Consider the following 16,871-nt stretch of genomic DNA (forward strand, 5'->3'; position numbering starts at 1 on the left):
ATCCCAGCACTTTGGGAGGCCGAGGTAAGCGGATCATGAGGTCAAGAGGTTCAAGACCAGCCTGGCCAATATAGTGAAACCCCGTCTCTACCAAAAATATAAAAATTGATCTGGGCGTGGTGGTGGGTGCCTGTAATCCCAGCTACTTGGGAGGTTGAGGCAAGAGAGCTGCTTGATAGAACCCAGGAGGCGGAGGTTGCAGTGAGCAGAGATGATGCCACTGCACTCCAGCCAGGGTGACAATGTGAGATTCCGTCTCAAAAAAAAAAAAAAGAAATTAAACACTGGTTCACCCTAGAAAAGCTATCAGTAAAACTCACTACCTGAACAGATGCTAAGAATTTTATAAATTCACAATTAAGCAAAACGTAGCAAAAGAGGCACAGAAGGAAATATCCATAACTTAACTTCACGTATCTACTAGAAGGCCATAGCACACTTAAATGTAATATAGTCTAGTCTTTCATTATGTATCAACTGCTATTCTGGGCAGTAGCCTAAAGTCCCTTAGGCCAATAAAGTATGTAAAGAAAAACAATCACCAAAAGAAACTAAAAATAATTGAGAGAAAAGATGAAATTGTCACTATTTGCAAATGATATTTTTACCTAGACAATCTGCAGCAAAATAAAACTAATGAAAGAAATCCTTAGTCATCCTCCAACGATGGGGGTGAGTTGGAGGGTCGGGGTGGTTCCTGACTAGCGAGACTGAAGCAAAAGTTATTGGGTGGATGTTCGAAGAAGCTTTTTTTTTTTTAAAAGACTCTCCTGGCATGCTCATTTCAGCCTTTTGTTGCTGCTTCTTCCTTCTTGTATGAACGCAGTCACGAAGCCTGAAAAAGTACCTGCCATCTTTTGACCATGAGACAATAAGCTTGAGGATGAATGCCTGCAAACTCTAAAGATGGTAAATTTCTACTTCACATTCCATGTTAAAAATTCCAGATGGATTAAATATGCAAATTTATGTGTGTGTGTATACATACATCGTATGTACAAAAATTGGAGAATATTTTTATATTCTTGGGGGTAGAGAAAGCCTTCCTAAACAAGGTAAGAAAATATACAAAACTTCCACATGTCAAGTAGTTAAAAATGAAGTCAACAGGAAGCAAGGTAGAAAATATATGCACAATATATCCACCAAAGTGTAATAATCCTTCCATAATATATAAATAACTCTTAAAAAATATAAACAGCAAATAGGGCAATTTAAGACTGGGCAAAGAATAAATAAGCCATTCACTCAAGAAGACGATCATATAAAATAATACTTGATTGGAACAGTCACAGGGAATGCCAATTTTAAAAAGGTATAATTCTTCACCCACCAGATTATTATTAATACATTTTTGCCCAAATCTGAAGAGGATGTAAGAAAACAAAAATTCTCAAACATTCAAACAAAAAGTTGAGTAGTCCATTAATGTGACAATAGCTAAAAAATTGACACCTATACTACGGCATACAATGCAGCCATTTAAAAAAATGTTGTCTTATACTTTAACACCTAGACAAGCTTTTTTGCTAGCTTGGAGTTTTTGGCTCTATTTTAGATAATGTTGCTGGAAATCTATTAGATATGTAGACATTACTGGAGATTATTTCCAGTAGTACTAACAATAATATGACTGTGGATCTCAACTACAGTTGGCCTTTTGTATCTGTGAGTTCTGAATCTGTGGATGGAAAACAGTTGGGAAAAAACAATTCTACAAAGTTCCAAAAAGCAAAACTTGAATTTGCCACACACTGAATACATTTAATTCACACAAATGAAGTGATGTGTAGAGACTGCACTTGGTATTATAAAGAATCTAGAGATGATTTAAAGTATGCAGGAGAACGTGGATAGGTTACATGCAAATACTATGTGACTTTATATAAGGTACTTGAGCATCCAAGGATTTTTGTATGTGTCAGGGTCCTGGAACCAATACCCTACAGATGACAAGGAACAACTATATATTTATTGAGATGTAACAGTTTTCTACTCATTGATAATATTCTTACATTCCTAAATAAATATATGCACATGTTCACCCATATACACCATAGAATCTATAGACATATTAACATGTAAAGACTTCCAAGACATAGTCTAAAGTGAAATAACACATTAGAACACAAAGTATGGTATGATCCCATTAAAATTAAAAGGAGAAGGGAGGGAAGTGGGGTCTAACAAGGGACAGAGACAGAAAAACCTGGACCTGGGATAGATATGTATCAGACTATTAACAGCAGTTACCTCTGGGAGCAGAATAAAGTTATATTCTTTATCTCTTTTTAAAACAATGAACATATATTCAATATTCTTACTTGAATAACCAGAGGACAGCAATATAATTAACAGAAAAAAATAGAAGACAGAATTAGTTTGGAAAAGAAGATAATTAATTAGATTTTGAATATATTGATTGTGAGCTGCTTATGGGAAATCCAGGTGATGGTCACCCAAAGAAATTGATAGTTATAAGAGAGTAAGATTAATAGAAGTATTAAAAGAATAAAAGAAGGCAGCTAAGAATGTAGAAAAACTCTACACTCAATAGGTAAGGAGAATAAACTGAAAATAGTATACTTATGAAAACAGTATGTCATAAATACCAAGAGAGAAAACTGTAGAACACTAAATTGTCCGCTTTGTATTTAACTTTACTAAGTATTAAGGTTACATGAAATAAAGATAAAACCAAAGAAGCAAATATGGACATGTCCAAAAAAAAAAAAACACCTGCTTCTTGTCTTAGAACTGATGACTTTAAGACCAATGTGGACAGTATTTGCACAACCTTTCTGTATCCTATTTCTTACTAAATTAAGCAAGAGATTAAATCTACAAAAAGTACAAAAAAGGACATTTGAACTTTTACTAAATAAGAAAAAATACATGTAAACAATCCATTTAACTACAATCAATTTACTAATAGGTCTTAACAACAATACATTATATACTTTAAATAATTAATACATGAAGAAAGGAAACTCACTAAGTTCTGTAATAAGTTTAAGATTCTGCTGCCGGATATTTTCAAACTCTTGCTGTTTTTTCCGCATATGTTCTTCAGTTACTGCACAGCGATCACATAATCCTGCTCTTAACCTATGAAACAAAACAAAGTATTTTTCATCCACTAAAAGAGATTTCCTTCTATTTGAATTCCAAGACTTTTATGAAGATTTAAGGAAGTGACTTGGCAAATACTGGGAATATCAACTAGATTAATGATGTTGTTATACCTTCAACATATTCTTACATAGGAAATCATGTTATACCACCATTTTCTTCAGATTGCAATTCTATAAAAATCTGCCAGTTTTAAACTCAATCTAAGGGAACTTATTTATTGAAGAAGCTGACCTTGTTTTAATTTATTATGGTCAAAATATGAATCCTGGTCCAATACCAGGGGGCAGAATTATACCTGAAGCAACTTTGCAGCTGCTTTGCTCAGCACAGCATATCACCCATAGTGAGTGTTCAATAATATTTTTGATGAAAAATTAAATTCATCAAAATTTATTTGTTAATATTGGCAGGGCGCAGTGGCTCATGCCTGTAATCCCAGCACTCTGGGAGGCTGAGGCGACAGGATCACGAGATCAGGAGTTCGAGACCAGTCTGGCCAATATGGTGAAACCCCATCCCTAATAAAAAATACAAAAATTAGCTGGGCATAGTGGTGCTCGCTTGCAGTCCCAGCTACTCGAGAGGCTGAAGCAGAAGTATCGCTTGAACCCGGGAGGTGGAAGTTGTAGTGAGCTGAGATTATGCCACTGCACTCCAGCCTGGGGCACAGAGCAAGACTCTGACTCAAAAAAAAAAAAAAAATTTTTTTATGGGTCAATATTGTTGAATAAAAGTCAAGAAATACAAGGGAGGAAAAGTCACCTCATATTTTCCTTTTGGTATAAAAAAATTATTAGTAAAAATTCACAATGTATTATATAAAAAAAATTACGGGCCGGGAGCAGTGGCTCACGCTTATAATCCCAGCACTTTGGGAGGCCAAGGCGGATGGATCACAAGGTCAGGAGATCAAGACCATCCTGGCTATCATGGTGAAATCCCGTCTCTACTAAAAATACAAAAAATTAACCGGGCGTGGTGGCAGGCGCCTGTAGTCCCAGCTATTCAGGAGGCTGAGGCAGGAGAATGGCGTGAACTCGGGAAGCGGAGCTTGCAGTGAGCTGAGATCGCGCCACTGCACTCGGGCCTGGGCAAAGAGCAAGACTTCATCTCAAAAAAAAAAAAAATTACGAAATAGCTTTTACTAATTATTTGTGACTGTTGAAGAGAGAAACACATATATCACACAAGCAGGTGAGGGAGAGGTATATTCCAAAATGTTAGTAATAGTTATCTTGTAGGTAACAGTATTATGGGAGATTTTTCTCTTCTTCATTTTCCATATTTTTCAAACATTTTCCAATATCATTATTTACATAATCAGAAAAAAATACAGTTAAAAAGGAGACACATACTCCATGTTAAGAATTCAGGAAATATATTCGAATATATATATATTTGTTTGAGATGGAGTCGCACTCCGTCACCCAGGTTGGAGTGCAGTGGTGCAATCTCAGCTCACTGTAAGCTCCGCCTCCCGGGTTCACGCCATTCTCCTGCCTCAGCCTCCCGAGTAGCTGGGACTACAGGTGCCTGCCACCATGCCTGGCTAATTTTTTGCGTTTTTCATTGAGATGGGGTTTCACTGTGTTAGCCAGGATGGTCTCGATCTCCTGACCTCGTGATTTCGCTTGCCTCGGCCTCCCAAAGTGCTGGGATTACAGGTGTGAGCCACTGCATCTGGCCCGAAGATAATAATTTCAAGTCAATAACTAAGCCAATAAGATAGTAAGTATTTAAGTGTTGGCAGAGCACGGTGGCTCACGCCTGTAATCCCAGCACTTTGGGAGGCCGAGGTGGGCAGATCACCTGAGGTCAGGTGTTAGAGACTAGCCTGGCCAATGTGGCAAAACCTCATCTCTACCAAAAACAAAAATTAGCTGGGTGCGGTGGTTCATGCTTGTAATCCCAGCTACTTGGGAGACTGAGGCAGGAGAAATGCTTGGAACCCAGGAGGCAGGGATTGCAGTAAGCTGAGATAGCGCCATCGCACTCTAGCCTGGGTGACAGAGTAAGACTCTGTCTCAAAAAAAAAAAAAAAGAAAAGAAAAAAAAGATAGTAAGTATTTAAGTGCCTGTGGAAGTCACAGCATGGTAGTATATGCCAAGAATTTTAAAATAAATTAGACATAAAACATGAAAAGTATACAACTAAAGCAAAGCAAAATAAAAGAACACAGACTTTTTTTTTCCTTCTTTTTTTTTTTTTTTTTTTAAATGAGATGGGGTCTCACTATGTTGCCCAGGCTGGTCTCAAACTCCTGAGCTCAAGGAATCCTCCCACCCTGGCCTCCCAAAGTACTGGGATTACAGGCATGAGTTACCGTGCCTGGCCAGAACCCAGACGTGTTTATACAAAAGTAAAAGTCATATGAAACAATGTTGATATAGATGTAAAAATAAAAGGAAGTCATATATGGCATTAATAGCATCAGAATTTCTAGAATGAATGAACAAACAGGTAGGCATTATGATTCACACGGAATATAGTCTGAAGACAGAAATTATATCAGAAGCCTTAAAATCACACTGTATAAAGAACACCACTTAAGATGGTAAAGTCAACACTTGCATCTATTTCTGCTCCTTTCTAGAATCTCATAAAATTACAGTAAAGATGTATCTATATTTTAAAGATACAAACACATGAGGACAAGAAGAATGGAAGAGAAAACAAAACAAAGAAACGAAAGCAAGGCAGCTGGTGGGCAAATAGAAAGTGACCTGAGAATGCTAAATCCTAAGCCAATGATGCGAAAAGTAGAGAACTGCATTGTCCAGTATGGTAGACACAGCCACATGTGGCTATTTCAATCTAAATAAATAAAATAAAAATAAAAATTGAGCTTCTCAGTTGCAGACAAGTGTTCAGCAGCCACATGTCTACTTGCTACCATATTGTACAGTGCAGATTTAGAACATTTCCACAATCGCAGAAAATTCTATTAGACAGTACTGACCTAGAACCAACCTGATTCACACTGTAAAATTCCCAAAAGGCTCAACAATTTGTTCTGGGAGTGACTGATTAAAAGCATGTTTTAAGAAATTATTATACGAACATTCTCTCCTATATTCTGAGCAGTCAAGTGATTACCCCTTTGACTCCCAGCAGCAGACTGGAGGTTTAATCTTTAGTCAGTCTAAAACAGTGTCTGGTTTGGGAACCATGAGGCTCAAGAGTAGGAGCACAATAATGAAATGAATATATATACACACCAAATTCTCAGATTCCAGCGTAGGCCCTCATCATCTACTTGGCTCCAAGAACATTGGGAGTCAGCCCTATTACACACTCTAGAAAATACAATTAAGGAGTCTTCTCTAGGAAATCTGAACAACCTGACAGGAAAGACCTAAAAATACTGACATTAGGGCATCTTCAATGAAACAGAACAGCCAGATCATTCTAACATAGAAGCTCACAGTCTACACAGCTCTACCCATGAACTCAGAGCTTCCAATTACTTTGTTCTCATCTCTTAAATATAACAAATAACCAAGTATCAAAAGGCATCGGAGAAACGCTTGTAAATTATAAGAAACCAAAGCAAACAAAACATTAAAAAAAAGAAAAAATCTGGAAGAAATAATAAGCTATACAGAAAGAAAAAGAAAAAATGCCAACGCTATCACAATCACAATCATCAAATTATAAAGAATACGGTAAGCCCTCACTTAACATCATTGATAGGTTCTCGGAAACCATGACTTTAAGTTAAATGATGTATAAGCAAGCTAATTTTTCCCCCTCACTGTTAAAATGAAACAATGTCAAAGGAAAGGATGTTATTGGAAGGTTCCTGTAGGTCATTTCTTTTAAAGTTACAGTTTCTAAGAATCTATCTACAATGTTAAGTGAGGAGGTACTATATTCTAGAGGTAAGAAATGATGTGAAAACTATGAGATGAGAATGGGACTGCCATAAAAGGAAATATTCTGAGAACAAAAAAGAGACTTTAGAAATTAAAAATAGTATCCAGGTGTGGCAGCCCATGCCTGTAATCCCAGTATTGTGGGGGGCTGAAGCAAGAGAATTAATCGTTCGAGGCCAGGAGTTCAAGACCAGCACGGGCAACACAGTGAGATCCTGTCACTATTTAAACAAAAACCAAATAAATAAATAAATTAATTAATTAAAAAATTAAGAAAGACAAAACTATAAATAGAAGGTAAGAAAGTAAAGCTAAGAAAATCTACCCAAAAAGTAGTGTAAAAATGCAGAGAAAACAGAAAAGATAAAACTGGGCAATTATTCTAGAAGGTCTATCATAAAGAATAGGAGTTCCAGAAAAAGCAAGGAAGCATAGGAGGGGATTTGAGGCAGGGTGGGGAACAGTGGAAAATCAAGAACTCGGCCCACTACTTAAAGGACTGAAAAGAAAAATAAAAAAACAAAACCCAAGTCTCCAGCACAGTGGGTGTTAACAGATCTATATAAAATAACTCATCATTATGGAATTTCTGAATGTTGCAAACAAAGATAAGAGCCCATAAGCTTTCAGAAGAATTTTTTTTTTTTTAAGAGTACACAGAAAAGATAAAAAATCACAATAATGATGGGAGGATTGCTTGAGGCCAAGACTTCTAGACAAGCCTGGTCAACATGAGGCCCCATCTCGAAAACAAACAAACAAAGACTCACAGCACTGTTTTGGTGGGGGTTGTGGGGAAAAAAGAAAACTCAGAATAGTGTGGGATTTCAACAGCAACATTAGAAGCTAAAAGAAGTGACTTGGAATTCTGAAGAGAATTATTTCCAACCTAAACCTACATTCTCCAACTATTACTTCAACAACAATTTTCAGACATATAAAAATCTCAAAAATTTTGCCTCCTATCATTAACTTTTTTAAGCGTGACAATGTTACTTTTTTTTTTGAGACAAGGTCTCAAAATGGTAGTGAGGGGGACTAATCGGAACAAAGATGAAACAAGAATGGCCACAGTTAATAACTGTTGAAACCAAGTGATGGGTACACTGGAGTTGGTTATACTATTATGTCTACTTTTATATGTAAACTTTTAAAATAAACTTTTTTTAGGTCTCATCCACTCCGTCTCAGAAACCTACTGGAGGAGGCACGCTACCAAAATAAGAAAAAATAGAAAAGAAGTCCTAGATATATGAAAAATGAAAGCAGTAAAAGGAACCTGTGATGACCACTACGTAGCAGGTCAAGAGGACAGAGTCCAAATTGAAGCGGATCAGAGCCTCCAAGACAGATGTGTTCAAAAAGGTGAAATGTCAGAAGATACGACCTATCTAAACATCTTGATACATTTAGATAAATGATGTAACGTTGTGGTTGAACTAGTGGTTGGTAAGAACACTAAGCATATGAAAAAAAGGTCCATCATAAACACTATGGACAACAGAAATTTGCATAGGAAGAAAAATCGCAGTTTACAATATGTTTCAGCTTTCAACTGTATTTACATAATCATAAAATAAAAACTCAATAGTAATCTAACCAAAATTAGAAGGAAGAGGGAAATGGGAATGGCGTCTATGTAGAAAGCAGAAAAAAGAAAAAAGAAAAAAACCTAAGAAAAATTTGTAAATAGCTCATAAACATTTTTAAAAAGAGATTTTTGAAGTAAACAGCAAAACAATATGAAGAATTGAAAATGCTTCTGAAGAAGGGGAAATTGGAAAGAAGGAGAACTTCATTATGCTTGTTGATTTCCTACTCTGAATGAATGAATGTTCTTTTGGCCGAAATTATAAAGATGAGAAAGATCAGTACAATTGTTTGACTCGGAATCTGGTAGAAGAGACACAATAAAAAAAAAAGACAAAAAAAAAAAAAAAAAAAAAGAAAGTAAAGTAAGTTGTATAGAGTATTACAAGGTGGTATGTACTTTGGGGCTGGGTGTGGTGGCTCATGCCTGTAATTCCAGCACTTTGGGATGCCAAGGCATGTGGATCACTTGAGGCCAGGAGTTCGAGACCAGCCTGGCCAACATGGTGAAACCCTGTCTCTAGGAAAAATATAAGAAAAATTAGCTGGACATGGTGGCACACACCTGTAGTCCCAGCTACTAGGGAGGTTGAGGTAGGGGGGTGGGGAGGAGGGGGTGTGTATGTGTGTGAGCTGGAGGGGATCACTTGAACCCAAGAGGCGGAGGTTGCAGTGAGCTGAGATTGCGTCACTGCACTCTAGCTTGGGTGACAGAGTGAGACAACTGTCTCAAAAAAGAAAAAGAAAAAAAAAAGTGATACATGCTTTGGGAGGAAACAAATCACAGAGGGAGACAGAAGATCAGTTAGGTTGGGGAACTTGGTGCAACTGTAAATAGGCTATTGAAGAAAAACTTCACTGTGAAGTTAACATTTGAGAGGAGATGTAAATGATGAGAGGGAGTGAGTTTTAAGAATACCTGCAAGAGACTATTACAGGTGAATGAGGATAGAGTACAAAATTCCTACAGCTGAAGAGTGCCTGGACTATTAAAGAAATGTCAAGGAGGCTAGTATAACTCTAGTAGAGTAAAGCAAAGAGGAAAATAAGCAGGAGAAAAAAAAGTCAGAAAGGTACTGAGGGCTGATGGCTTTCTAAATATCTGAAAAGTTAATTATGTGAAAGAGATTTATGATCTAAAGGACTAAAACTAGGACCAATGGGTAGCAATTCTACAGATATCCACCTAGTATAAAGAAAACTTTCCAATTACAGTATTTAAGGATGGAATGTGTTACCTAAGATGGGAGCGATTTCATTTGTCACTGGACATGGTTAAGCACAGAGAAGATGATCACCCAGAAATTGGGAAGACAATTTTAAACACACGTTGAATAGATCGTTAGATCAGTGGTCCCTAAACCTGGCTATTTCTCAAAACCACCTAAGCAGCTTTAAAAGGGAGGGAGGGAGAAAGAGAGGAAAAAGATTTGTAAGTCAACCCATGACCAACTGAATTAGAATCTGCAGGGATGTGGCTCAGGAATCTGCTCAGAAGCTTCTCTTCACAGATCGATCCTTAAAGCTTTACAACAGGGGTGTCCAAACTTTTGGCTTCCTTGGAAGAACTGTCTTGGACCACACATAAAATACACTAACACTAAAGATAGCTGATGAGCTTAAAAAAATAAACGGCAAATTTCATAATGTTTTAAGAAAGTTTACAAATTTGTGTTGGGCTGCATTCAAAGCTGTCCTGGGCTGCACGCAGCCCACAGGCTGTGGGTTAAACAAGCTTGCTTTAGAACAAAGCACTCTCATTTTATCCTTCCTATGTTCTTTTCATGTCTTGTCCTTACATTGAGCCATTTTGTTAACAGTGAAAATCTAATGCCTGAGTACTTAAAATATATACACTTGCCCTACCACTCACTCTGGAGTATAAGAACTATGGTATGCCTTGAACCTATGGAGCCATCCATGGCTTGCAATAAGGTTGCATCATCAGCACTCATTACATGCTTAGCTCTCCTACCTATCCTTAGCTGGGCCCCTAGCTCTTCCACTCATGCTTGGTTTTTAAGTCTGGCTTAAACTCACAGCTAAGAGAAGAGTTAAGTAAGGCTAACAGGCATCTGATACTCGTGCTGACCTCCTAGCTACACATGCAAGTTTTTCTTTTCTGTCATTCACTTCTCCTTATTTCTTGCTGATTACTGGTCACATACATAAAATGCTTTCTACAAGTTACACTAGGAGCGAGTACAATTGTAATTAAACAAACAAAAATGATTAGGTCTGTTGGAACTGTTCCTATTTACCAATAATCTTTACAATTTTGAAAAATCATGTCACTGATGAAAATGCAGTTAGTGTTATTTGAATCAATAAACATACTTATATCAGTCACATTAATGATCATTTTATGCAAAGGAACAAGTATCTCAACAATTCATCTTTTAGAACAGACATACCCATAATATTTACATTCTGATATACTACACATCAATTTTCTCTGTATAGTTGTGATATTTAAAAAATAATTATGTATGTAGGTAGGTTATATTATTTAAATTTCATTTCAGGATAGTAAAAATTACATTCTAAAAAACTTTTATAGGCCAGGCACAGTGACTCACTCCTATAATCTTAGCACTTTGGGAGGCTGAGGCAGGAGAATCTGCAGTGAGCTATTATTGTGCTACTGTGCTCCAGCTTGGACTTCTGAACGAGACTGTCAAGAGAAAAAAAAATTTTTTTTATAAAGGGAAACGGCAATATAAGCACTGATAATCATTTTTCTTTTTTGTTGAGACAGGGGCTGGCTCTTTCCCTGGAGTGCAGTGGCCCAACCACCGCTCACTGCTGCCTTGACTTCCTGGGCTCAAGTGATCCTCCCACCTCAGCAGCCTGAGTAACTGGGACTACAGGCACTCACCACCATGCTGGCTAACTTTGTACTTTTAGAGACAGGGTTTTGCCATGTTGCCCCAGCTGGTCTCAAACTTTCGGGCTCAAGCAATCTGCCTACTTGGTTTCCCATGCTGGGAATACAGCTGTGAGTCACTGCAACGGCCTCTGTACACTTTAAGTGGGTAAACTGTATGTTATGTGAATTTTATCTCAATAAAGTTGTTTTTTTAAAAATAGTAAAGCTCGCCTGGGCGTGGTGGCTCACACCTGTAATCCCAGCACTTTGGGAGGCTGAGGTGGGTGGATCACAAGGTCAGGAGATTGACACCATCCTGGCTAACATGGTGAAATCTCGTCTCTACTAAAAAATATAAAAAAATTAGTTGGGCGTGGTGGTGGGCGCCTGTAGTCCCAGCTACTCGGGAGGCTGAGGCAGGAGAATGGCGTGAACCTGGGAGGCAGAGCTTGCAGTGAGCCGAGACTGCACCACTGCATTCCAGCCTGGGCAACAGAGCGAGACTCCATCTCAAACAAACAAACAAAAAAAAAAAAAAAAAAAAAAGGAAAGTTCATGTTATATAGATTTTTACTACACAAAAAGACCTAGAGGGGGAAAAGCAAAAGCTATCTAGCATTCCTGGAAAAATCTGGGAAATGATACAGCTACAAAACAAGAGTATACACATACATACACACACACACAGAGCAACAATCAACAAATAATCAAAAGTTATTGAATATTACATATGTGATTGTCAAAATAACTTCAATAGCAGGGTTGGAGAATAAAATAAATCTCACAGAACATGGAAGAAAAACAAGTAATAGAAAATAAAAGATAATAAAAAATCAGTCTCTGACTAAGAAGTGCTCCAGAAAGAGAGACCATTTAAAAATAGAGAAAGTGGTAGAAAAAAATTACCAGACTTTGAGATGCTAGTTTTTAGGTTAACAGGTTGAGTGTCCAGTGCAATGAAGGAACACACACACACACATCACGGAGGTTCAGAATAAGGAAAAATTTCAGAAAGGAAAAAAAAAATCTGTTACCTACAAAAGAACACTAGAATGGCAGACTGTATCAGCACTGAAATGCTAACAATGAGAAAATGCCTTCAAAGTTTTCAGGGAAAATTATTTTAAACCTAGAAATTTATATCCAGTCAAAATATCAACTATATTTAACAGTAGAATAAAAATATTTTCAAGCATGCAAGGACTGTTTGAAAATTTACTTCCTGTGCCTTCTTTTTCAGCAGTTACTTGAGGGTAAGCTGTAACAAAATCAGCTTAAAAAACCAATAGAAAGGAAAAACAGGCCCACATTTATCAATCACATTCACTGGTGTATCCCCAAGGTCTAAAACAGTGCCTGGAGCAAAACAGGTGGTTCATAAGTATTTGTTGACAGTTTAACACGAGAGAAATGAAATAACTGAATTAATGCAGGGATCTAATGAAGAGAAATCCAGAATGACAGCTTTCCAGAATAGTCTAGAAAGTAAATGACCTAAATTAGTACAGAAAGTTTTTTAGCCCAAGAAATATTTCTTCAAGAAAAAGAACTGGCTGAACATAGTGGCTGATGCCTATAATCTCAGGACTCTGGGAGGCTGAGGTGGGAGGACCGCCTGAGCCTAGGAGTTCAAGACAAGCCTGGGCAACATACGAAGACCTCATCTCTACAAAAAAATCAGAAAATTAGTCAGGTGTGGTGGTATGTGTAACCCCAGCTACTCTGAGCCTGAGGTGTGAGGATCACTTGGGCCTGGGAGGTAGATGCTGAAGTGAGCCAAGGTCGCGCCACTGCACTCCAGCAGAGCGAGACCCTGCCTCAAAACAAACAAAACCTACAACAAAAAAAATGAATGAATGAGTAGAATAATTGAGGCATTAAATAATATTAACAATGTAAGGAAACATGGTTCTTGTCTCAACATGAAAAAGGGTAGTGAGAAATTCTAGAAAAAAACATTTAAATAAGTCATTATCATAACATAATTATGAGCTGATCTGAACAACTGATTGGGGACAAAGTAAAAAACAATGTATTTGATCTGTACATTAGAAACAATTAGAAACTATTTCCTTGAGTGGCAGAAAGACCATGACATCAGATATGTAAGGAAATGTAAACCTAGCTCTGCAGTGAATATTTATACAGTCAATAAATAAACTCAGTTTACTATTTTCCAACTTTCTCTAGAATCAGCTTATAAACAAAATACAAAAAAAGACTGAAATCTGGTAATAGAAAAGAATATAACTATTGCCAGCCTTAACCATATTTATATTGTAAAGGTTCAGCTGATCAAAGGCAGAGGGTATAAAGAGCCGAAGAGTGATAAAGGGTAAGAAACACTAGTATCTTCCTGCATAATGATGAGAACAGGGAAACTGTTTACAAGTGAAACAATATAAAACGAAGACCTAAATACATATATAAATGGTCAAAAGGTAAAACAGAAGAGCTAAAACAGTAACTTTTCAAATACAGGAGAGGGAGTTTTAAAATATCACTGGCTAGATGGTTACAAAATGAAGCAACATTCCCTAGCTTTTTACTTTCAGTTTTTCTTATCACCTACCATTCTTGATAATAGTATCTGTGAAAAACGGTCAATTTTTGATTGCCGATCCTAGTTTAAACTTAAATAGATGTAAGAAAACGTGCTAGCTCCTGTTTCCATCAGCATGGTTCCATTGCTTTCCTCTTGCCTATCTTCCACTGCCGTTGCTAAAGAAAAAACACTCCCAGTTTCACAAGAGAATGCAGTTTCAGTAGCTATATAACAGGTAAAGGGAAAAAAAGAACAATTCCACAAAAGGCAGAAAGCAATATGCATTCTGAGTTTATTCCAGTTCACAGAGATGAAGAAATAAAAGCTTCCATTTGCTACTAAAACTTATCAGAGTAACAATTATGCTCAACTGTTTGCTATATCCCAAAAAGATTTATTCACATTTATTCATTTTCATTCAATATGGTTTCACTGTTTACTTACAATGTACTCAGTGCTGTAAATACAACAGTGATGAAGGTAATGCCATTTCTTTAAAAAGCTTACAGTCTACCAGAGAAAGACAGGCAAAAAAAAAAAAAAGTAATTACAACGAAGTATAATTCATACTGTTACAGCAGAAATACAGCATACTATGAACACACACAGCAACTAAACCTAGTCTAGGAAGTTAGAGAAAGTCTCCTGAAGAATCTAATGTTTAAATTCAAATCTATGAATAACAGCAACACAAAAGCGGATACTTGCTTCAGTGTTTGAAAAACAGTTGCAGAACCGTAAATCTCCTGATTATAAGTATCAATTTTCCTTTTAACAACAGCTGAAAATGAGCTCTCTGACTGCCAAAATGCTTTAAAAAATATTAAACTCTATTAGACAACTGTGTTTTAACTTCTTTGTTCAGATATTTTTAAAAAATGCATTCTATCTACTTCTCCAGCACAGTGACTGTTTCTTAGATTTAGTGAAATACTTTAGTTCCTTGAAGGAAGGTCTATAAATACACTCATTAAACATAATAATAATTATTAAATATAATATAAAACATAATCATTAAACATAAATGAGCCATATAAAATTAGAACTTAGAACTTTTTATTATCTAATTTACTTTTACTAGGTAATTCCCTTTATTGAAATATCTCACAGTGTTTTTCCATTAACATAATAAGAATTGCTTTGTTTTATGAAGAATAGGCTGAATTACTGTTTCGAAATTTTAATAAAATAGGCTGAACACGGTGGCTGATGCCTGTAATCCTAACACTGTGGAAGGCCAAGGCAGGAGGATCACTTGAGACCAGGAGTTCAAGACCAACCTATGATCAATGCAGCAAGATAGTCTCTATAAGAACAAAAAAATTAGCCATGCATGGTGTGGTGCTTGCTTATAGTCCTAGCTACTTGGGGCGCTGATGTGAGACCATCGCTTGAGCCCAGGAATTTGAGGCTGCAGTGAGTTATGATGGTGCCATTATACTCTAGCCTGGGCAACAGAGTGAGACCCTCTCTCTAAACAAAACAAAACAAAAAGAACGAACAAAAGAAAAAAAAATTAACAAAATACATGTTGCTTTTTAAAGGCCTCAGCAAAACGTGAATTTTCAGATTTTTAAAGCTTACTCTAGATAATCATTCTTACATATAACATATAACTAAAACAAAATGTTAATTATTCACCAAAAGTTACCTACTTACTCCTTTAAAGGTAGTATTTAGTTAGCAACAATTAAAAAAACAAAAACAAAAACAAAAAACCTTCCAAGAAAACAGACTATGTAATAGGCAGTGTTGAAGACCTGATATTTCAGAGTGTCTGCTTTGGTAAATTTTAGGTCAGGCACTAAATACTTTGAGATGATCATTTAAGATGTAATTAATTTACATAACGCTAATAAAGTTAAGACAATATAAAGGGGAGGCATCATGAAATAGTAAAAATGGGAGCGGGGATCAGATTTAAGATATAAACTTTATGTATTAACTATGTGATCCTGGGAAAGTTTCTTTGCTCTTTGCCAGCTAGTTTCCTCACATGCAAAATGGATCTATCATCTATCCTGTAGCGTTAATAGAAAGATTTAGCCCTGGATGCCTAAGTACACAAAGTGAACCCTCAATACAAATTAACTCCTGTATTTAAAAAAACAGATCTTCAGCTTAATTAAATGGAGCTTCATGAAACAAGAGATAAATCTTAAAGTGTGCCCAGAGAAAATTTTGGATTTTTATTTGAAGAAAGGCGAGCAAAAGCAAGTCTACAAAACAATGAGCAACATACCCCTCATACCACCCCGACTCTCTGCCACCAAATTAATACCACCTAATGAATTACAGACCCAAATACCTAAGGATGTAAAGGTGAGTGGAATGAAAGGCAAGGGAATATTTAGAATGAGAAATAGCAAAGCAGTACGGCATCCAGGTAGAATAGATATTAAAGAGAAAAGAATCTATTTTTAAGAAATGCAGAATAAAAGACATAATTTTAACAATTAAATAAATCAACTGGCTGGGCACAGTGGCTTATACCTGCAATCCCAGCACTTTGGGAGGATGAGGTGGGAGAACTTGAAGTCAGGAGGGAGGGGTCTGGTAGGAGGTAACTGAATCATAGGGGCAGTTAATGCTATGCTGCTGTTCTCTTGATAGTGAGTTCTAATGAGATCTGATGGTTTCATAAGGGGCTTTTCCCCCTTTTGCTTGGCACTTCTTCCTGCTGTCATGTGAAGAAGGACATGTTTACTCCCCCTTTCGCCATAATTGTAAGTTTCCTGAGGCCTCTCCAACCATATGGAACTGTGCAGGAAGGGAAATGTTGGGTTGGAGCCTCCACATAGTCCCCACTGGGACACTGTCTAGTGGAGCTGTGATAAGACGGCCATCATCCTCCAG

The 16,871-nt window shown here is 36.8% G+C and overlaps 1 protein-coding gene across 12 annotated transcripts in view; it reads right to left on the reverse strand.

Annotated features, from left to right (window-relative positions):
* The window catches only part of RBBP8 (RB binding protein 8, endonuclease), a 118,495-nt gene that overhangs the window by 54,408 nt on the left and 47,216 nt on the right, over positions 1–16,871 (reverse strand). For all 12 annotated transcript variants that reach the window (XM_028837673.2, XM_077974524.1, XM_077974520.1 and 9 more), the window contains 1 exon segment: positions 2,996–3,108. In XM_028837673.2, the coding sequence (XP_028693506.2) occupies positions 2,996–3,108 (113 nt within the window).

The sequence above is a fragment of the Macaca mulatta genome, chromosome 18 (assembly GCF_049350105.2).
Source record: "Macaca mulatta isolate MMU2019108-1 chromosome 18, T2T-MMU8v2.0, whole genome shotgun sequence".
Lineage (NCBI taxonomy): Eukaryota > Metazoa > Chordata > Mammalia > Primates > Cercopithecidae > Macaca > Macaca mulatta.